This window comes from Pleurodeles waltl, chromosome 3_1 (assembly GCF_031143425.1).
Source record: "Pleurodeles waltl isolate 20211129_DDA chromosome 3_1, aPleWal1.hap1.20221129, whole genome shotgun sequence".
Classification (NCBI taxonomy): Eukaryota; Metazoa; Chordata; class Amphibia; order Caudata; family Salamandridae; genus Pleurodeles; species Pleurodeles waltl.
The window spans coordinates 1528749620-1528772050 of NC_090440.1; the positions used below are offsets into that span (position 1 = coordinate 1528749620).

At 42.4% G+C, this 22431-nt stretch overlaps 1 protein-coding gene across 7 annotated transcripts in view; it reads left to right on the top strand.

Moving 5' to 3' along the window:
• EYA3 (EYA transcriptional coactivator and phosphatase 3) overlaps positions 1-22431 on the top strand; it is a 900226-nt gene that overhangs the window by 241412 nt on the left and 636383 nt on the right. For all 7 annotated transcript variants that reach the window (XM_069225116.1, XM_069225117.1, XM_069225118.1 and 4 more), the window contains 2 exons: positions 5430-5473; positions 9174-9247. In XM_069225116.1, the coding sequence (XP_069081217.1) occupies positions 5430-5473; positions 9174-9247 (118 nt within the window). The remainder of the gene's footprint in view (positions 1-5429; positions 5474-9173; positions 9248-22431) is intronic.

Genomic DNA, 22431 nt, shown 5'->3' on the forward strand with positions numbered 1-22431 from the left:
AAGGTGATGGGAGCTCTCCAAACGTTTTATCCTCTGGGCTCCTTTTGAAGGCACCACTATAGAGGGGCTCCAAGACCACCTTACTCGAGGCATCTACTGTCTACCAAAGGCAGCAGCACCAACAAACCCCATCACAGGGCTACTCCAGGGGAGATTAAAAGAGCAGTAACTCTAGAGACCACAGTAGAGAGGCTGCAGGTATATCAGCTGCTACACCAAAGCTGTGACTCCCTCTCCTTTGATCACTCTACACGTGTTGGGAGAAAACTCCAGGGGTTTCTTTCCCGTTGGCAGGGGATCACCACAGAGCATTGGGTTCTTTCCATCAAGGGGCATGTCTACTGCTTAGAACTCACCTCAACTCCACCGAACATCCTTCCCCGCACGCACACTCACAGGAACACTAACACCTCCTTTAAGTAGAGGCACTCGTTCACAAAGGGGCTATAGCACCCGTGCTGTACCACAACCGTGGCAAGGGAGTGTTGCACTATCTTCTCATTCCCAAAAAAGTCATGTCTCTCAGACCCATACTAGACCTCAGGCCTCAATAAATACACCCTGTATGAGCACTTCCACACTGTAACACTCTTAAGATGTTGTCCTTGTACTCCAGCAAAGTGACTTCATGACAGCCCTCAACCTGAAGGACGCTTGCTTTCACATCTTGACCTACCCTGAAAATCACTGGTATCTCTGGTTTGTGGTAAGCATCCAGCATTACCAGTTCAAAGTAATGCCATCTGGGGTCACCTCTGCCCCCAGAGTGCTCACAAGGGACTTGTAGTAGCCACTGAGCTTTGGTGAAACTGCATCCACGTCTTCCCTTAGTTGGACAACTGACTGATAAAGAGCTCACCCCACAACCATTGCCTGGCACAAACCTAATTCACCATCAACCTGTTAAACGATCTAGGCTTGACTGTCAACACAGGCAAGTCCCACCTCCACCCCCTTCAGGTCCAGCCCTTCATGGGAGCGATTCTCAACTTCATCACTGGAAAAGCCTGTTCCATCCTGACACAGGTCAAAGCTTTCCAAATGTTACTCCCCCTTTTTCAGCCTGTTTGGCAATTAATGCTAAGTATGCTCATGTGCCTCATTGGGCTGAAGCTCTCCTGCATTGCCATAGTTCCACATGGGCCCTTGCCCGGAGTGTCTAGCTGCACAGTGGTCAAATGGAGGGTCACTGGGAAGATCTGTTATTAATCTGGGGCTGCACTCATCTGTCTGCAGTGGTGCAACAGCACCAGTTTGTTACAAGACAGGACCTTTTTTGACCCATTTCCGCAGGTGACCATCACAATGGATGCTTCCCTCACTGGGTGGGGGGCGCTTAAAAGATTTGACTGTTTGGGTTAAGTGGGCTACCCATCAATGGGTCTCCACATCAGCTACCTGGAACTACTGCCCATCTAGCTCTCACTCACATTGTTCTTCACTCACATTCAGCACAAGGTAGTTCTTATTTGCACAGACAACATAACATCTTGTGCTACCTACAGAAGCAGGGCGGCACTAACTCCCCACAGTTGTCTTCATTGGCTCAGAAGATTTGATGGTGAGCATGCCATCACAAAGTCCATCTACTAGCAGAATATCTACCTTGAGTGGACAGCGACTTTGTAGATCTGATCAACAGGATGCAGCAACAAGTCCAAGAGTACAAACTCCATTCCGCATGTCCTACTGTCATACTGATGTCGGGGTGGGGCAGAAGGGGGTGGGGGGTTCCCCAACATAGTCCTCTTTGCCACCTCTGAAAATACAAAATGCCCAAGCTTCTCCTCAAGGTAACCACAATCCATGGGTAATACACTGTGGATGAACTGGTAAGGGATATTGGCTACGGTTTTCTGCCTCGCTCACTAATTTCATTCGTGGTTTGCAGGCTTTGGCATCCCTCACTTTCACACTGGCAGCACCCACCTGGGTTAGACAGCCCTGGTTTACCACTCTCTTCGATCTCTCTGTAGTACCTCATGAGAAGCTGCCCAACCGTCTAGATCTTCTCACGCTGAGCCAGGGCATGCTCTGCTACTGAATCCGTAGCAGCTAAATCTTGCAATGTGGCTTCTGAGGTCTTCAAATTTGGCTACCTCAACCTACCTCCAGAGTGTATGTTCATCCTCAAGATGGCACTTAGGCCTACAACAAGAGCCTGCTATTCACCATAATGGGTTTGTGAACTACTGTAGTCCCAGGCACATCTATTCTCTTAAGGCAGCAGTCCAAGATATTGTCAGTTATCTGCTTCACTTTGCAAAAGTCAGGCCTTGCTTATACTTCCATTAGACTTCACTTGTCAGCCATTGCTGCCTACCTTCAGAACAGGGAACATACTTCACTCTTCAAAGTTCCAGTCATTAAGGGCTTCATGGAAGGACTTAAGACTCATTCCAACCAGGGTGCTACCTGCCCATATGTCGAATCTCAACATAGTTCTCACCAGACTTATGGGCCCTCCCTTTAAACCATTTCACTCATGCCCTTTACAATAACCTTCTTGGAAGGTAGCCTTCTTACTGGCCATTACCTCCCTCGGGAGTGTGAGTGAACATCAGGCTCTTACTCTTCAAGACCCTTCTTCCCAGTTCATGCCAATGGGGGTAGTCCTTAGGACTAACCTCAAATTTCTATCCAAGGTGGTCCATTCTTTCCACCCCAGGCAAACTGTTGAACCCCCAGTGTTCTTCCCACATGTGGTAGAGAGGGCTCTTCACACCCTAGATGTCAAAAGGGCCCTCATGTATACCACTGACAGCACAGAATCCTTCTTTAAGACACAGCCACTCTTGTCTCTGTTTCCAAACCACAGACAAAAGCCATGCTATCTCTAATGTTGGACCAGCACGCTGGTTGATCAAATATATTCACACCTGTTATGCTAAAGCCAAACCATCTTTGTCTATCCCTCCGTGACCCCACTAAACTTGTTAAAAGGAAGCCTCTATAGCTTTTTGTAGGCAGCATCCCTTTAGTGGGCATCTGCAAAGCAGCTGCGTGGTCTGTTCTATACTTACACCAAACATTACTATGTGGATGTCTTGTTACGCCAACCAGCTAACACTGGCCTGGCTGTGCTCCGTGCACTCTTTCAGTCGTCTGGCTAGCCATAACTTAGGGGTAAACTGCTTTATAGTTTATGCACAACATGTGGATCTACAGCTACAGATGCCACAAATGGAAAATGCTACCTACTGTCAAAGCATCTGTTTGTGGCATGTAGAGCTGTAGATTCACTTATGCTCACCCTCCTCCACGGGTGCCCTTGGTTGTTGCAGATGTTTGTTTCCTCAGTTGCATGGTCATCTTGTTTTGTATCTCTATGCTCCATTCCTACACTCACTCTCCATGCAAAGAAACAATCTAACATTATAGCCAGTGCACATGCGCATTAACAGGAATAGGTGGAGTCACTATGAACACTCACTACATTACCTTTTGTCTACACTGGCATAAGTAAGGCATATATTCTAGAAAGTAAAAGGCGAACTTCACAGAAATAACTGTTTATCTTTAACATGCTGCAGATTCCACATAACCATCACAAACCTTTAATCGGGTGTCTGAGCAAGCAACATACCTGTCACAACTCTGTAGCGCTAAGACCAGTTGCCTGTTGCATATCCTGCTGAATCCTTCATACCTTCTTGGTTTGTTCTTATTGTGCAAGTTGTAGGTGTTGAGCTGTGGGCAGGGGTGTCATCAGATCTTTAAGGCTCAGTTAAGGCCCTGCTGGCCGCCACAGTCTGTGTCTTCCTTTGATGGGCCCTGAAAATGACTGATCCACTTGCCCTGGTGCATTCTCCTCGCCACTCTTCTGCCCTGCCTCCACATTTATGCTTTTGTTTTTCTGGTGCGCAGTTGGAGAACATCTATCCTGACAGACGTGGGTGATAGGGCGGCCTGTGGGCATCAAGTCTGCATCTGAGAATTTGTCAGTTCTTCCAAGGGCATGATGAGGTCACATATAGGTGGATCTGCACCTTCTGGCCAATGCTGCTGCAAAGGGCTCCAGGATTCAGCCTTTGCTTTTGCTTATCCAGACTTCAAGCTTGTATGGATGTTGGGCATTTTGACTGTTCCTTTTGGATACAAGATAGAGGTTAGGTCCTTGGGAGTCTTTAGTCCTCCTATGAAGATTGGAACCGTGATGCTAGTACTTGGTCTACCAGCTCCAGGGACTGCAGCCCACCCATCCGTCTGGCTTGCCTCTGGATTGGACCTAGCTGCTGATTTTTCATCCTCTGGTTCCTGAACATTGCTACTTTGACGTACTGCTCCAAAGTGGTATGGAGCAGTCACTGTTCTGTGCGTAGACTACTCTATGGATGTGCGCACCCCTGTGCGACCTGGTTTCCTGGAATGACCTTCCAACAGTGCACAGAGACCTGTCTCTGATAGTTCACCCCTCGTGTTTTGATTTCTTTCTGGGACCTGGCCCCCAGAGATGGTCTGAGTCTTCAAAGGAGTGACTGCTCAGGCCCACACACACACACACATCTTCTGTCTGTGATTGGGCCAGTGTGACTGGACCCTAGGCTACCCCGAATGAAGTACTAGAGCATCTGCTACCAACCCTGATAGCAGCAGCAGATTATTTCACTGGGTTCCAGCAGTTTGTCTTCCAGACTGATTCACATGGCGACTGGACTGGTCGGAGACACTGATGGCACACTTATGCCTCCTGCCTCTCCTTCAGTCATGGTAGAGGGCAAAGTACGGCTTGTTGCCAAAAAAGGTTATTTAATTGGGCTTCCGTAATGTGCTGTTTTGTGTCTTTGAGATGCCATTTTCATTTTTATGGCATATGCTTGTCTATTTCATTCTTGCCATTCCATAGTTGCATAGTATCTGCTTTTGCTATTTGGTCTGTCTTGAAAATTAAAATAACATGCTTTATATATTTAAAAAAAAATCAGTGTGAACAAACTTTGTCGCTGATAGGCAACCCTGCTTGACCTTATCTGAAATAACCATCCTCCACAGTAACAATTAAAGCCACTCCCTCATTCAAATGATCCGCTGGTTCAAAGGCCTCTGCTGTTTAATTTAAAGCATGCATGGGATGTACATTCTAATCTTTGACCGTTTTTAGTACTGACCACCTGTGATTGCATCACATAGCAGATGTACACATCTATATAGAGCACGTCAAATTATTTTTATGCAAGAATTGGCAACCATCTAAAAACTCTTATGTAGCCACCAAAAAACACTTTTGATCTACTTTTACTACCTGTCTTGTTGTTGGCTGTGTAGAGCTCATGAAAATGCAATTTAAATAAATAACTGAGGCAACAAGCTAAGGCTTCCAATATAAAGTTGTCATTTGAGTAAAGACTTCAATTAAATTATTGGGAAAATGTGTTTAAAAATATTAAACTAGTGTTTTTTTTTTTTTTTGTTTTTTTTTAAATTCGTAGGTGAAAAAAGCCAAGATGCAGCAACTGGAAGAACCAGTCCTGAGGTGTGTCCTCTTTTGACTTCAACTACCTTGCATCATGTGGATTATGCTAGTGTATATTTTTGTATATCACTTCAATAGTTGCATATTTTCTTTACCAGAGGCTAACGGTAATTAATCAAATTTAACAGATTCAGTCCTCATTTTCAACAAAATGCAAACTTCACGTCTTTTTAAAGAAATGGCAAACATGAAATGTAGCCTTCAAAAATAAACCTTTTATAGTTCCAGGTAAACCATGTTTACTGGTAAAGTGTCTTCCACATTGTATGTTATCACCAAAACGTTGACCATTTTTAAATGCCTAGATTGAGTCTAGACCGATCTAAGGGAAAGGTAAGGACTGTACAGAATATTTCTGCTCACTGAGATTTATTTAAAGGGATGTTTGTGTTATATTGGTAATGGATGTTTTCACAGAATGTTTATTCAGGCTCTTTTCACATCATTTGTATGCTGTCTGGAACATGGATGTTTAAGGAAAAGGCGACTTTTTCCAAGCATGATCTTGAACATTTCTTTACTTTGAGGTTTTTGACTTTTCAATAGGTTTAGCCTCCGGTACCTTGGAGTGTCATAGAGGAGACATGCTCCTTTGTTTCGGAAAGACGCGTTTTTTCAGATTCACCAATTAGTTTTTTCTTAAGTTTTTCACCCTGATTGTATTAAGCCAGTCTGCCGTTTAAAATTCTTACTTATACAAAAGAGACATGCGTCTGTATTTTTGCAAAACAAGTTGTTGTGCTGTCCAGAAATGTGGTGAAGGCAGGAGACCGTGTAGGGCGGTAATAGATTTAGTGTGGCTATGTCTTGGGATTGGGATGGGGCCTTTCACCACCCCCACCCTCGTCATGCATCTCCCTAACAAGACATTTTGAAAACGTAGTCCTGATTTCTCCCATCCCTCCTCTGTCTGGAAACTGAAAGGTAAGTCCACAGGTGTAGACCTCTTTCTGGTGGAAATATAAGCTTACCCCCCCCCCCCCCCATCACAATTGAGGCAGGCTTTGGTGTCCCTGAGTTGCTTGCTTTCTCTCTTCTCCTTCCATTGCAGGCAGATGTGGAAATCAATAAAAATGTGAACTTCCCCTGTCTCCTCGCAGCCCAGAACCAGATTTCCTACAGCACAGTAATGTAGGGGCCACAAAAGAGAGTATATAAGCAAAGATGGTGAATTTGGACCTGGCAAAATTGTAAGTGAGGAACAGGATGTAGTATGCTTTGTGGAGGGGCAGGGTATTACGTGAACAGGTGGCCCAAGGCGCAGAACTAGGGAGAAATGCATTAAGATTTCAAAGAGGTTGGGTGGGGGGGGGGGGGGGGGGGAACTAGAGGGAGGTTTTATCACTGTCCACCATACGGCTCTTAATTCCACCTTGATGACATCAGACACTGCCCCTAGAATCCTCTGTGCGTGGTCTCCATCCTCGGAGTCTTTTTTTTTTTTTTGCCCCCGGACACTGGGCTGGATACACAGACAGCTTCTGGTCTATGGAGAAATAACTATTTTTTTCTCAGCAGACGAAGTGCTGAAAAGAAGTCACGGGGAAGGTAGTAAAAAACAATTACAACAACTGACGCTGCGGGAAAGCAACCAAAAAGCACCATATTTATTTTTAACCCCTGTTTTCCTCGGAAGGACACGCATGAACAAACCCTTTTCCTTTCTATCTGAAGTGCCTCCACAAAATCGTCAAGTAAGACTACCATGAAGTCTGCCGAGAAATCACTGAGCAGGGACCTCCAAAGTCTGTGCAGAGTTCCAGCCCAAGACCCTAAAATTTGGAAAGTAAGAGGTGGGGTCACAACACCATGGCCCATCTCAGGTGGCTAATTCCATACAGCAACTCTCCACCTACTAGTGGACCCTGGATGGCACCCAGCTGACACAGGCAGACTTCTCTGACACCGAAAAGGCAAGAAACTGGAAGAAGGCTGCACAGGAAAGTCAGAAGCTCCAGTTAACAACACCTTGGCCCGGTGCCAAAACTAAGATAACAATCTAAACACTCCGCGATCATGTCAAAGCATTCCAAAACTGCCTCGCCCCCGAAAGCCAAAGTAGCAGAGGGAGAAATACCCTCACAGTTTCAAACAGAAGATCAGTGATGATGGCAAGCCCTCCTGCAAAGAGGCAAGCCATATTGATGAAGTAATACACTGGTATGCCATACAGTGATGTGATGAGGACATGAGTTGTCCAAAATTTAGACTGGGAACTGGTGGTTTTACAAAATGCTATTGGGAAATTTTTACAATTAGCCCTGAAGTCCCATTTGCTTTCTAGGATTAAATGTGTACTTTTCCATATTATTATCAAATAAAATAGAAAATATTTTTGTTGTTGTATAAAAGATGCAAGATGATGGTGGGAAGTCTTACGGTGCACAGCATGTAATGTCCTTCATTTTTAGTTCCTGCCTTCTTCCATTCTTCAAGGACTTGACCACATTAAAGACCACACTACAGCACAAATTTCAGATCTGACATGTCTGAATGCCTAGTTTCTAACATGGAACATAGGTCTAACAGGAGCAGAAGTTGTATACGAAAAGAATCGACCACTCTGAGCAGGACTCTTCAGTAATGTTCACCATGGCTGCCTTTGTCCTATGCTTAGCACATAATATAGGATATGTATATTGACATTGGTTCTAGTATGTACAGAGAAATTGTTTCTGAGGATTTTACCAGATTGTTGGCCAGTATTTAAAGTTGGTAATTCTCAAGTTATTTGCGAAACATCCTACCTAGAGTATTGTTGTGAATACGGAAAGAAACCCTTATAGAAACCTGGAGGTTGTGTGAAAGCCTGGACTTAGCTCATATTGACGGATGTTAAAATTACAGAATACTTTGACCTTTCCAGATCCCATAATGACCAATACTACAGTGTTAAATATTTGTACAGTAAACATGCTCTGTAACCTGATATATGATAAAGCTAGACGCCTCTAACTGAATCTGTGGATGAATTGCCCCAGATTGCATTTAATTCCAGATACCCCATGTTATTGCCACACCCCCTTTTACCCCCCTCTCACAACACTGAAAACCTCTCTGGGCAGCATGATCTGTGCATAATCGTATTACCTTAGGGATGAGGGCAAGCATTAATGACTTACTGGAATTAGACAGCTATTTTTGTCACACCCCAAAACTGTATTTTATATCTAGTAATCAAGTATTAAGTTGTTTGAGCTTGAACTATGGATGACTTCACGTTAGTGAGGATTGTGTTCACCAGGTTTGTGTTATTAAGGGCTGTCCGAAAGGAAGTCAGATGGAGGCTGAGGCTTGAATCCCAAAGGTATTTGATCTTTCTAAAAGATGAGGGGGTTGAAATGATAGGCTCTTATAGTAGGCCCATATAATGCGACAAGATCGATTTATGTTATGCACAACAAGGCACGTTAATCGCAAAGCTATAGAGCAAAAACCTTTGCACACCACTAGCACTGTCTCGAACATTCCTCATGTCCTTGTTTCTCTGAACTTGTTTCAACTAAATTAAAGTCACTATTTTGTTCATGATAGACGTTTCTGTTTCAATACAAATGGGCTTGCTGCTCCTTAAAATAATGAATTTACTTTTGTGAAAAACAGGTCTTGCCACTTGTTCATGCGTTTCTAAATCTGGCATTAGTGTGGGTAGCAGTACATTAAAGAAATGTTGTTTATGTATTCTTGTTTCATGTCCCAGTCAGTCGATGGACAGTGACAGTAGCAGCCAGAAACCAGAAACCTCACGGCTTGGTCCCATTCATGCAAGTGAAAGTAAGTACTACTGTGTGCATTTTTACTTCATACAAAGTATGGATTGACTTGTAAGATCCATACTGTTCACCCTTGTTCTTTATTTCAGAATGATCATAATAAAGATTAATTATTGCACAAATACTAAAACTGTAACCTTGAAAGTGGAGCACAATTACTGTGCTGGGATCCTAGTGAAGCACCATCAAAGTTAATAGCTGGGTCCAATAGCTTGGAGCTCAAACTCTCATGTAGATTAAAAACGTAATGTGAATAGGATTTGTATAGCACATCTAATGTTAAAAAAAGAGCTTCTAGGCACTGAGAACCCCAGACAACAAGATAATTACGGTAAAGCCTAACTTTAGAGGCTAAAAAGAACTTGGTTTTAAGATATTTAAAGAATCTCAAGACTATTTAATGTAGTTCAGAATAAGTTGACTCAATAGTTTAGATCATCACGCTGTACTATTCGATAATCACTGAGCTCTAGGAGGATGGTACTGTAAACATTTTTTGAAGCCTGGAGAGTCAAGGTTTATGAATAGCTCTATAGATGTTGGTTAGTCTTAAATTGAATACTTTTTTCATTTGGCAAACCAAGAGTGTCCCTGAGTTTAGAAGCAACAGAACGGTCTGTAGGAAGATTGAATAAAAGTTGTGCCATCAAGTTCTGTACCAACGGAAGTTTCCTGACGGGATTTCTTGGAAGACCTATGTTTAGCGTGTTTGAATAGTCAAGTTTGGATGTAAGGAGTGTCTAAACCACACTTTTCTTTGCTGCTTGTGGAAGAAAGCTTAGAATCTTCTGAGAGTTTTAATTATTCCAAGACATAATGCAGTTACTGTGTTACTTTTGTGCTTAAAGGAGACAGGGTCGTAAACATTTACTCCTAGGTTTCTCACCACTTCAGCTCAGGTGGGGGTGTGGGCCAAGCTCAGGAGACCATCATCCTTGTTGGTTTTTTTATTTTTTTATTTTGTAATGAATAGCTTGGTCTTTTCAGAGTTAAGTTTCTAGCAATTGTTGTTTATCTAAGATGAAATTGATATTAGACATTACTTGAACCTTTGAAGTTGGCAAGATTCTTCCTCATTAGCTACTTAGACAATTGGGTAAGTATCATTAGCAGAGAATAACACTTTAAACCAAAAACCACTGAACAAGTTGGCCAAAGGGGTTCATGTAGATATGAAAGAGTGTAGGGCTCAAGAATGATTTCTCTGCACCGCACAATTCAATGGAACTGGGCTTCAGAAGAAAAGGGAGGAGCCAGATAGTTTGGGATCTGTTAGCAAGAAAATAAGTGATCCAGGCAAGAGCTGGACGACTGACATCTATTACTGCTGGCCTATGAATAAGAATGGATTGCAATATGGTGTCAAAAGGCCAGCTGGTTCTCAATTATTCAAAATATTTCTCAGATGTTTTGACACCGTGAGGAGAAAAGATTCTGTACTGTGGCCAGCACTGTAGCCAAATTGGGAAGCATTTGGGATGCCAATGGTATTCAAATATGAGCGGAACTGTTAAATAATATTATATATTGCATTTTAAGCATCTTCACTGGGGCTTGTAACTGTGAAATCGCCCTATAGTTGACATTCACAGACATGCCCAACCAAACGAGCACATATAGAACATCCAGACTCTTAACTGCTGGATTTGGGGCCTCAAAGCAGCAGACAATATGCATGTGGAACAAGCTCAGACAATGTATTCATTCGTGTAGTTTTTTTTTAAACACCTATGTGTCACCTATAACCTACTCCACAGTCCTTAAGATTGTGTAAATGAAATGCAGGGATTTGGAAATTTAAGGTCACAACCCCTTTCCCTCTTATTGTGATCCCTGTAAAATTGAAAACTAGTTACAATCATTTGTTTTTGAGGTATTGGTAGAAGCACATGTAATCTTAGGATAAGGCTCAGTGCATTCCACAGTCCTGCCGGTTATTTAGTTTTTGTATAATGAAAATGTTTTACCAAGTTTCACATAAACAGTTACAGAATTGATAGCTGTCCTGAATTATAAAGTATAGGTTCTGTTCCAGGGTTTAAAAGCATTGTTAGGAGGACAATACTCACTACTGGGTTTGCACACTTCCACCACTGTCCGCTTGATTGCCACCCCAGTGCTAGCACCACTTTTTGGAGGGAGAGCAAGAGTTAGAGGTGTGTGATAGATGCATTGTGCTACCTAAATGTAGATTCTACAAACAACATTTTTGAACCCACCTTTTAAACTGACATGACGTGGTTCTTAACAAGTTCTTGTTCCAAAAGTCACTCTGTGGTCTTAATAGGGATGTACTTAAAGGTGCACAAAGCTGACAGGTTAAAAAAAAAAAAAAAAAAGAGTTTTGGAAACTATGCCCTGTAGAACAGTTGTAAATTACATTTTGGGAGGGCAGAGAGGATAACATAAAAGTGACATATATTTCTGACTTGCGGTTTTGAGTGCAGAATGAGTACCTGTAGGTCGGTTAGCTCATGCTCTCATTCTGAGGACAACAGACTTTCAAGACGGCAAAGCTAGGTACTTATAAAGCTATAAAGACATTGAGGACTGGCAGGAAGAGCTGTAGGAATAGGTTATTGCTATTGTATTGAGAGTAGTTAATAAACATTGAGACCTATTCTAAAATGAATTGCAGATCAGGCCACTGCACACTACCAACATGCTGCATTTTGAAATACATAAGCTCACAAAACATTGGTTTCCTTTTGTTAATATCATATATTTAAATTGTGCCAAGTCTGTTCAATTTTTGTTGTCCTTAAATTTTGACGGTTTTAAAATAGTGGACTCGTCTGCTGTACAATGTTACTGATTTGAAAATGTTTTCTTTGAAAGTAGTTGTTTGGAATGTCTACTGGGCTACAATTTTATTGGCAATAGATACATATTTTTTAAGTGTTTTATCCTTTTCTTACATTTAACTTGTAATAGAAATATTTTTAAACCAACGCATTCATACAGGGAAGTGCAACTGTGGACAAAAGGAAATGCAAAAGATTAAAACGAAAAAAGAAATTTCCCAAAAAACAACCCATGTGAAAGGTCTTTAGTCACTGTACCATACTTCTGTTAAATTTGAAAATGGGGTCACTTTGCCAATGCTTCCTACACCTCTAGAAAAAAATGTCTATTTCCATGTATTAAAATCAAAGATTGAAAAAAAACAAAAAATAACATTCGTAACAGTATCATTTTAAAATTGAGGCGTTAATGCACAACACAGAAGATAGTCTGAGAAGCAGATATGGAAAGGGGTGCTGTATTAGGTCTGTCTCATCAACCAGTTTCTGCTGTTTAAAAATATATTATGTAATAAAAACATTAAAATCCATAGTTCTGCTAATGTTTTAACTTTTCTTTCCCTAATAACACTTAAATGCTCATTCAGTTAGAGCCAGCTTCATAGGAAAAGTTTGATTCAACAGGTCGTATTTCAGAATAATTATGCTTGAGTGCCGCAGGAGCTACTTATTTACTGGCTTTGCCTTAGGCCCCCTGATTCCACCCTAGATACTAATTATCCTGAATGCCTTCCTCCTTGGATAATACTGATTAAATATCTGCCTTTTGCAACTGGGAGTCATTAGCAGAGTAAACAGATTGTACATAGTGGTTGAAATGAAGTATACCTGCCATTGATGCATACACATACTGCCCCTGCATCATTTTGTTACGGCTGTCCTTTCCAGCAACCACTTTACTGTGGTCAAATCACAGATTGGCTTCCATCTGAACTTTCCCAATCACCTTACTTCCTTTCGTAATAACCAGCCAGACACCAGAGGTGCCAGAGTTCACTGTGGCAGTAACAAGATAGTAGAAAGGGCAAAAAGCAATACTTATCACCCTGATGAAATGAGGGTAGAACATAGATGTTTGAAACAGTGATTGCAAAGCAGGGTAACCCTAGTAGAGTATTTTTTCTCCTGACGAAGCTGACTATTTAAGAAAATAACTTATCATTTATTCCTCATCTGAAAGTTTTCAGTGTTTGCCCCTAGTCTATGTCCAAAATATCCTCTTGAGGTGCCTCAAAAAAGTGGAAAAAGAATCCAGACTCTAATTAGTGCAAGAACTTGAAAATCAACTCTCTAATTAAAAATAAAGGCCTAAAAAAAAAACCAAAACAGGAGTAGAAAAAAACAATATGCCATTATGAGATGAACAAAATGGTAATGAATGAAACTATTTGATTGCATTTCCGGAAACCTTCCCAACCAGACGTAGTCATCTTGCTGCTCGTGAACAGTTAGACATACAACATAGTCTTACTACCTTGGCCCGCAAATCACATTAGATGACATCAACAATCCAGTAGGCATGATTATGTTCTTCCTTCACTGTAGCCAAGTGAACATGAGCCTAGAAGCTGTCAAAAGCAAAACGAAAATCACCTGAGCAGAATAGATTGACATCTCATGAGGGAAAGCTAAAATATGGCTGCTTGAAAAATACATTTTTCGAAATGAGACCCCAAATACAACATAAATAAAAAAAAAAAAAGAAAGAATCCTTTACTGAGGCAGAGCTGGCACTTTCAGCGATCCTGACAATTTGAAGAACATTCTTGATATCCTCACAGAGCAGGAAATGGAAACCAACTGCATAAACCTAATTTCAAAACTTGCAACTCCTAGGAAGTAAACCATAATATTCAAAGCTCAGTAAAAATTAAGATAAAGAACAACAATTAATGGCAAGTGAATAATCTGAGTCTTTGCTCAAAATATCAGAATTGACTGAGAAGCTCAACCTGATGGAACACTTTTGCTTATTATAGATCTTGGTAAGGGGAAAAGGCACAAACAGCCTCCTTTCCTTGGTTATGTCTTGAATCCTGTTGGCTTTATTATTGCCATACATCAAAGCTGATCTACACCACTGGACCATTACCTCATCACAAAAACAAATAATGGATTCTAAACAGCAGCTAAAGAAGATCAGTATAGGATGAGGGAAAAAAGAAGCATACCACTAAACCCCATCATTAAAGAAAGGAATAAAAACAGTAAAAGGCTATTAGAAAGGTTGGAAGACCTGAAAGATCAAGGAAGAACATGAGAACCAACAATGGTATATACTCTTTACAAACAAAAAGATTAAATTAAATGTACCGAATCTATTGTGTGTCATGGAATGTGAAGGAAAACAAAATTTAAAGGCAAAAATCCCAACCCACCTCAACAAACCTCTGGCACACATTTTCTTAATACAAGAGAAACACTTGGATGAAATTGCAAAACTAAATCAATTTGATTTGAAACCATGTGCGTAAAAGCAGCAGGAAAGGAAAAATAAAGTTACCATTATCATTCAAGAAGAATTGAAAGCCTTGGTAAATGCGTCCTCAAGGCACAAGGATGAAACATATTACAAAAATAGAGAACATAAACATCTTCTAAATAGTTTAAGCAATTTTTACATCACTGTAGCAGACGAGCCAAGGTGGTGTTCTATAATGTAGTATCCGAAAGAAGCTTTTTGCTACAGATTCCTTACCTTTGAATTCTCCCCAGGCATTAAACTAGATCCAAAAGAATTTTCATGCACAGCACCACTGCACCCTATTCTAGACGTAATGGTCCTCAATCTCTTAATCAAGGAGGAGAAGTTAAAAATGCTCATGTTTGGTATTGTGTGCCCTGATTCCAAGAGACTGGATGGTAGCTTTAGACTAGCAGGACGCTTATTTTTCCGTCCCCTTCCTGACCCCTGCCCACAGACGCTACTTGCAGTTTACGGTATGCCGCAAGCACTTTCATTTTGGCCTTTCCAGCACCCCTCGGATGCTCACCAAGGTGATGGCAGTGGTTGTAGGTCATCTGCAGAGATCAGGGGTATCAGTCTCCCTCTGTCTCGTTGACTGGCTGCTAAAGGCGTGCTCATGCAGATTGTGGTCTCCCATCTCCAGACTACAGTGAAACTCCAGCATTCGCGGGGTTCACAATAAGTGTGCCAAAGTCACACCTGACACCCTTTCAGATGCTCCCCTTCAGCGGTAGTTGACAGCTGTTTGACCATCTTCACGAAGTCTAACGTAATCTTGGCTGCCAGGCGACCCTCCATATAAACAGTATATGCCTGTCATTTGAAGAAATTTGTGGCATGGTGCACAGATAAATCTGTTCCCCTTTCTGCCCCTTTTTCTGAGGTTCTACTGTTCATTCTTCCCCTTGCCCAACAAGGCAAGGGAAAGAATGAACAGAATGGCCAATCTGTATGGTTGTTTATCTGCTATTTCTTCCTTTTTGTTGCTCCCAATCAACCCTCCTTCATTGTCTTCTATTGTACATAGGTTCCTCAAAGGTTTTTCTCATCTCTTCCCTCCTTTCCTGTTCATTATGACCCAATGAGATCTTAATTTGGTTCGGACCTTTTTGATGTGCACTCCTTTCGAGCCTCTTCACAACTTTCCCTTCAAACTTCTCACATTGAAAACAGCCTTCCTTGTGACCTTCACATCTACCTGCAGAGTGAGTTATCTGCAGGCCTTATCATCTAAGCCGCTCTACCTCTCTATCCTGACAAAGTGGTGCTTTGTGGTAGGACTTCTTTTCTGCCAAAAGTGGTCACGGCTTTTCAAACAGGCCAATCTATCACCCTGCCTACTTTTTACGCACCCCTACATCCTTCTAAGGAAAGGATAGACTCTACTGCCTGGGTCCAAAAAGAGTGTTTGCGGTCTACCTTGATCGAGCAAAGGTGTTCCGGGTGGACGAACTGTTCATGGGGTACATGGGTGTAAGGAAAAGGTTAGGCGGTGCGGATGCGAACCATATCTTGCTAGGTCGTGCTCTGCATCACGATCTGCTACACACTGGCCAAAAAGCAACCTCCTGAGGGCATGCACACTCATTCTACCAGAGCTAAATCTGTGACCACTGTGTTAGCACACAGTGTTCTGGTCCTGGACATCTGTCAGGCAGCAATGTGGGCATCTCTTCACACATTTACCAAACATTACTGCCTGGACAGGTAGGTCCATAGGGATGGGCACTTTGCCTGTTCAGTCCTGCAAGACTTTTTAATTTGAAATTGGTTTGCAGACCTACCTCTGGGAAGGCATTACTTGGGTATCTATTTAAAGGTAAGCAAACCAGAGGGATTACTCCTTTTACTCAAATTTTTCTCTCAGTTCACAGTCCTGTCAAAAGTGCTTTTGAATCAACCATAACACAGAAATAGACAACAAGCTGGAGACTTAATGTTTCTATTACTCTTAGCCAAGAGTTCCCATATCCCAAATCAAATCCTTTACAAAACTATTTTTTTTAGTCAATAACTCACCAGAAGCCGTTGTTTTTTTTTTTGCCTACCTAACCTGTCTTTGTTGAGAAGCCATCCGCCTGGTCAGACAGAGTTGCGTTTGAGCAAAGTAAGAGAAAATTGTTTGCTAGTCCTCCAGATCCACCACAGTGGATACAAAGTAGCAGTATATGCTGATGAAATCCTCCTCCTTATTGACCCAAAAGCCCGAATAGCTTATATGTTAAAATTAATTGTTAATTATGACAGTGTATGGGCTATAATGCAGGTGTAGACAAAACTCAGGATTATACTGCTGAGTGGGCGGGTTAAAAACAGAGAAATGTGAATTCAGATTCTGTGATCGCTGATAAAATGCATTCACAGACATTTGAGTAGATCAAAACTAGAAATCAAGGATGGTCTACTCCGAATCTTACCTGAGTGGGATGGACTAGAAGCCGATTTTTACGTCCAAAGTCTGATACAACAATGCCATGTTTCACATTCATTGCCTCCCACTTTTCTCAGTATGCTCAATAAAATATTAGCAATTTATTTCTGACAAGGCAAACAACTTAAAACTGGAATTGAAATAGTGATTCAGCTTCTTGGATTTACATCGTTACCAAAAGCCATTAAAACATTGTAGGCCTTGTTCTTGCCAAGTAACCTTACAAGTCATGATACACACACACTGTGAATTTTGAAGTCTTATTAACTGAGCTTCCACAAACAGTACTGAAAATAAATTGGCTACAGTTGTACAGAGTAACCAGCCCTCACAACCAGACCCTCCTATTTTTAAATATAACTTTGTATTGTTTTTCTAAGTTTTTCCAGTGCATTATGCTGCATGGTTTTATTTGGTTATTGACCTACACAAGCAATAAAATGAAAGCTGTGTGCAACTTACAAGCATTGTTGTGGAATTTAATAGATCTATACACCAAGTAGCATTCATTCGGGTTAAGGTGGGGGTGTGGGGGGGGGGGGTGTTCCAGGTCTTGGCGGCAATGTAGAAGGAGCAGTCCCCCCTGTGGCTGTGTACGTGTGTGTGAGGGCAAGAGACAAGGAGCGCAAGTCTTGAGGGGAGATGCAAGTTGTCAATGGTTGATGTAGGATGGTCCTTGATTGTCTAGACCTTTGTAGGTGAGCGTGATGATCTTGAACTGGCATCTCTTCTGGATGGGGCACCAGTGGAGGTTTCTGAGGTGAGGTGGGGTGAAGGGTGATGTGGGTCCGTTTGGTAAGATTCAGGATGAGTTTGGCTGCTGCATTCTGTATGGTCTGGATTCTTGAGGAGCTGGGAGGAAATGCCTGCGTAGAGGGTTGCCGTAGTCAAGGCGGCTGGTGCAGAGGGCCTGGGTGATGGTTTTTCTAGTGTTGACTCAGATCCTTCTGAAGACCCTTCAGAGAATGCACAAGGTGTGGAAGCAAGAGGAGGTGACTATGTTGACTTGTCGTTTCATGGTCAGTTTGTTGTTGAGGGTGATGCCTAGGTTGCGTGCATGGTCTGTTAGAGTGGGTGCTGGTCCTTGAATGCCAGCCACCTGCTCTGGTCCCAAGTGGAGGTGCTCTTCCCGAAGATCAGTACTTCTGTCTTGTTGGAGTTGGTTTGAGGCAGATATCTCTCATCCAGTTGGCTACATTGATCAATGCGTCACGGAAGCTGTTTTTGGCATTCAAGAGGTCCTTGGTAAGGACCCCTCCTGTATGAACTAAGCTTGTGCTTCATATCTACAACACTTAGAGGTTGCACTAGGATATATTTGGCTAATTTTTCATGGGTTGTTAGAAGCTTCCTTTGTAGACAGTTCAAGTGAATGTACTTAAGTCTTGTGTTGTGGGGAACCTTATGTGGGTAGGATTGGAATTATGTTGTAAAGTTTCTTTCAAATCTCGGTCTCCGATTGATCTCCCATTGATGGAGGTAAGTTTAGGATTTTTTTGTATGATCTAAGAGCACTTTAGAAAGCTGACTGACTAGTCCTTTACAATCTCCCAAACTGTATAGAGTTTGCATATGGTGGTGGCTCACTGTCTGTAATCTCCCAGTATTTAGCCATTGCCTCTCTCTGTCCCCTGTGTGTGGTGAATTTCCCTTTGTGGAGCTCCCTTTCTTGCACTAACCTTGTTAAATTCACAAAGGTACCTGCACTGAACAAATCCCCAAGTACCGTAATCCCCAGCCTCTCGGGAGCTGTAACTTCTTCAGTTCCCACCTGCTCATGAGGCACCCAAAATGAGGTTAAGCAGTAGGACCCATGGGCCTGGTTTGTGTGTTGCCCATTTATCTTGTGATCCCAGGCCTTGCTAGCCCCTGCTTGTGATACTCACTCAGATGAGCATCTGGTGTGCTGCTAGATAGCATTCCCTTTATTGGCCCCTGCTACATAACCTATCTACTGACACAGCATATCCAATCTCCATTTAACAGTTTGTGGTAAGAACACAAAGGTAGAAAGCTAGTTACAATCCACCCAGTAAGTATGATCAGTAAGGGTCTTGCCTTTCTCTAGAGCTGTCTAGGCAGAATAAGTCAAATCCATCTACTGTGTCACAACAGGTAGATCCTCTAATTCACTGCACTGCTAGGAGCATTTGTGGATTTTGTTTTCTCTTAGAGCAATGCTGCCGGTGCTTTTGCCTCCCTAGTCTTCTCTTGCACCTGCTATGATGATGCCCAGTTCCATAGTTGGAGTGTTGGTGTCGAGCGGGTCAATTTTGCTTTCACTGACAGTGTAGGGTCATGGGCTGCTTAAAATGCCAGGAACTATTTTTCTGTCAAGTCCCATTCTGCCTTCCATTGTATGGAAAAGTAGGTGTGTTGATTTTCCATTGTTTAATTTTGTGGGGAACATGAGGGCGTATTTTGGGCCGCGCTCTTATCCTGCGTTTTCCTCACATGAAAAAGGCACAATGGTATTGCACCACCAGTGTTCGAGCTGGGAAAATCGTTACTTTGCTTTCATCCACATTTTAGTGTCCTCCTTTCCTTGTGGTTTGTAAAATAGTGTCTCTATCACAGAAGAGTAGCCCGCCTTCCCCAGAGGTTGACTATGGATAACTAACCTTTCTGGAATAAGAGGAGTCATGAGGAGCTGGGCCCAGGCAGCACCAGTAGGGCCTTTTATCAGTTGATGAGAATCCCTTCCCCTAGCTGTCCTTCAAGACCCTGTCCATTTCAGAATCTCCCTTTTTGCTCCCTGGTGCAATGCCTTGCAGTCTCCATTATCCTTGTTGCAAAGGATCTTTAGGATGGCCAGGACTGCTGATGCCGGCTGTCAATTATTTATTTATTGTATTTATTTTCTTTACAGCTTACTAAGATACTGTGGCTTTGGCTTAGAACTTCTGGTCATCTGCATGGAGAGCCTCGCAAACTCTTTGGGCATGCCTCGCTCACCAAATCTAGCTGTGGGCATAGTGCCGAAACATTGCCTGGCGTGGCACCTATTGTTATACGGTTCCTGCTAAGATAATAGGACTACGTATTAGGACTTCAGAATGTGTGGAGACTTAGTCCGTCCAGACTGCCAGAAACCGCATTCCCAACTCCCGGCTAGCTCACAGTCCCTCATCTGAACCCCTAAACTGACCAGGGCAGAAGGTGATTATGGCAACTTGAGTCAGGGAAACAGATCTTACCCTTTTGTCTGATTACTCATGCATGCCCAAGGCAAAACAAGAGAGAGATACGTTTTCAGTACACTTATTGAAACAGTTGTAATCTTGCATAGAGAGAACGAGTTATGATAATTAGGAAATGAAACAAAGCAAAGTTACCAGCATCGTGAACAGGGCACAAATAATGAACAATCCAGCCATGGTGAATGGTTTCCAGAGATTCTAGAGGTTCTTACCTAAACCGAAGTCTATACTGAGAGCGTAGTCGGTGTACCCTACTGCCTGGGCCAATCTAAGGGATTAGCCTTGGATCCATACTTGGAAATGGTGTCAGAAGTCAGCCTGTAGTGTGGCACTCTGCTTAGGGAAACTGGCAGATTAGTGCCAGTCGAGCTGCTTGTTTAACACAGCATTCATCCGAGGATGGTCATGGCTCAAATGCTCCTAAGCCCCTTCTTGATCAGTGCGTCATTTATATAATAAAGCCACACTGTTAGAAGCACAGTGCTGATGCAGTATTTTGTCTGAATGTTATAAGCTGTCTCCTGAACAGGCAACACAAGCATTAGGATATCATGTACTGTTTCTAGCCTTGTACAGAATGTACTGATTAAATGTCGAGAAAAGGCTAACTAAAACAAGCAACTATACAACAATATATTCCTAGAATAATATGCCTGAAAAGTGTGTAAAATGTCACAGCTAAAGTGGTGCAGCTAAAACATGTAAAATATGGAATATAGAACAATGCTAAAAGACGGGGGCACCAACTCTGGTCCAAGGTCCTCATGACACTATCACAGGTCCAAGGGATGAGGTCCAACACAGTAAGCAATCTTCTTCATGGAAGAGAGAGCACAGAAAGAAAGCTACCCCATCTGCATCTCCCTCCTCACGTCTGCAGCCCTCTTACCTTGGTTCTTCTTTGTGATTTTATGTATGCTGTTTTCGGCTTTTAAAATGAATTAAACAGAAAAATCCACTTCAAATAAGGCTGCCTTCATTGAGTAATAAAAGGAATGCGTGATCCTTTAGGTGCTACTGAGTGCTACCCAAAAACAAATGAAGATGTAAACAAAAACTTCCTAGTTTGAGGAAGTTAGTTAGATTGGCTGATTGTTGTGTGGGTGTGCCATTGGTGGTGTTTGGTATTCCCTCAGAGCACCACCTTGGAAGGGGTGACTCTCTGTTTCAGATCTAGTTAGGGCTTAAGTGGCCTCCAGGGAGAAGGCATTCTAAGTCATGTGTAAATAATGGATCTCAGTACATATTAACCTCTTCTCTGCGGTGGACGACAGCGTGACATCCTTTGTACAGGTCCTAGAGTGCGCAGGACGACTCTGTGCCATCCTCGCACCCGATGCAGGAAATCCCTCTGGAATGAGTACCAGAAGGATTTCCTTTTATTTTAGCCTCAGGAACTGGGGAAGAGCTTTCCCCAGCATCTCAAGGCATTTATTTTCCCCCAGTGTATTGACGATCAGCTCGCATGGCCCGCGAATGTCATTACAGTGAAATGAGCCAATGAGTAAGCTGCTACCTGGTGAAACCTAACCAACCCAGACATTTCTGAAAACTAGATAGCCGTGGGGCGTCCAGTGAAGTGTCTCGCATGGATCCCTTTATCCCACAAAGTTTTCTTACCCACAATGCCCTGCAGACCTCAAACTTTGCCTAAAATTGCACATTTTCCTTGCATTTCTGAGATGTAAACTTCCGAAATCGTCAGGAATCCACAAAATTCCAGCCACTGAGCATTCCCCCACATGTCCCGATAAAAATGCTACCCTACTTGTGTGATTTGACCTTGTGCCTTTGACAGGCACAAATAAAAACAGGGTCAATGCGAGTCACTCCACGAGGCTCCCATTGACCTTGGTTTGATGCTTGCCTGTTGGATGCATTAGGCCCAGCCACACAAGTGAGGTGGCACATTTACGTATAAAGACTTGGTGTCATTGATCAGCGGAGACCAGTTAGATCTTGAAGTAAACGTCATCTAACACTGGGTAGGAGATTAATGAAACAGAATGGAAGTTAATCCTGCCTTACCCATGTAAAAGCTCTAGAAACACACACTTTAAACACACATGGGGAAAGTGGATGCAACAGCTGCTAATTCACACTTGTGGGATGAGATGCTGGAAACCTAAGCAAAAACAGTGAATACAAACTGCTGTAAGGTGAGAAAATAATCACTAAAAGTAGTTACTGATGAAATAAGATGCTAATACCAAGTAGGACAAATCCCCTAATCACTGTTGGGTGTTGCCCCTAATAAAGACACACAACACCTTCTTATCCATT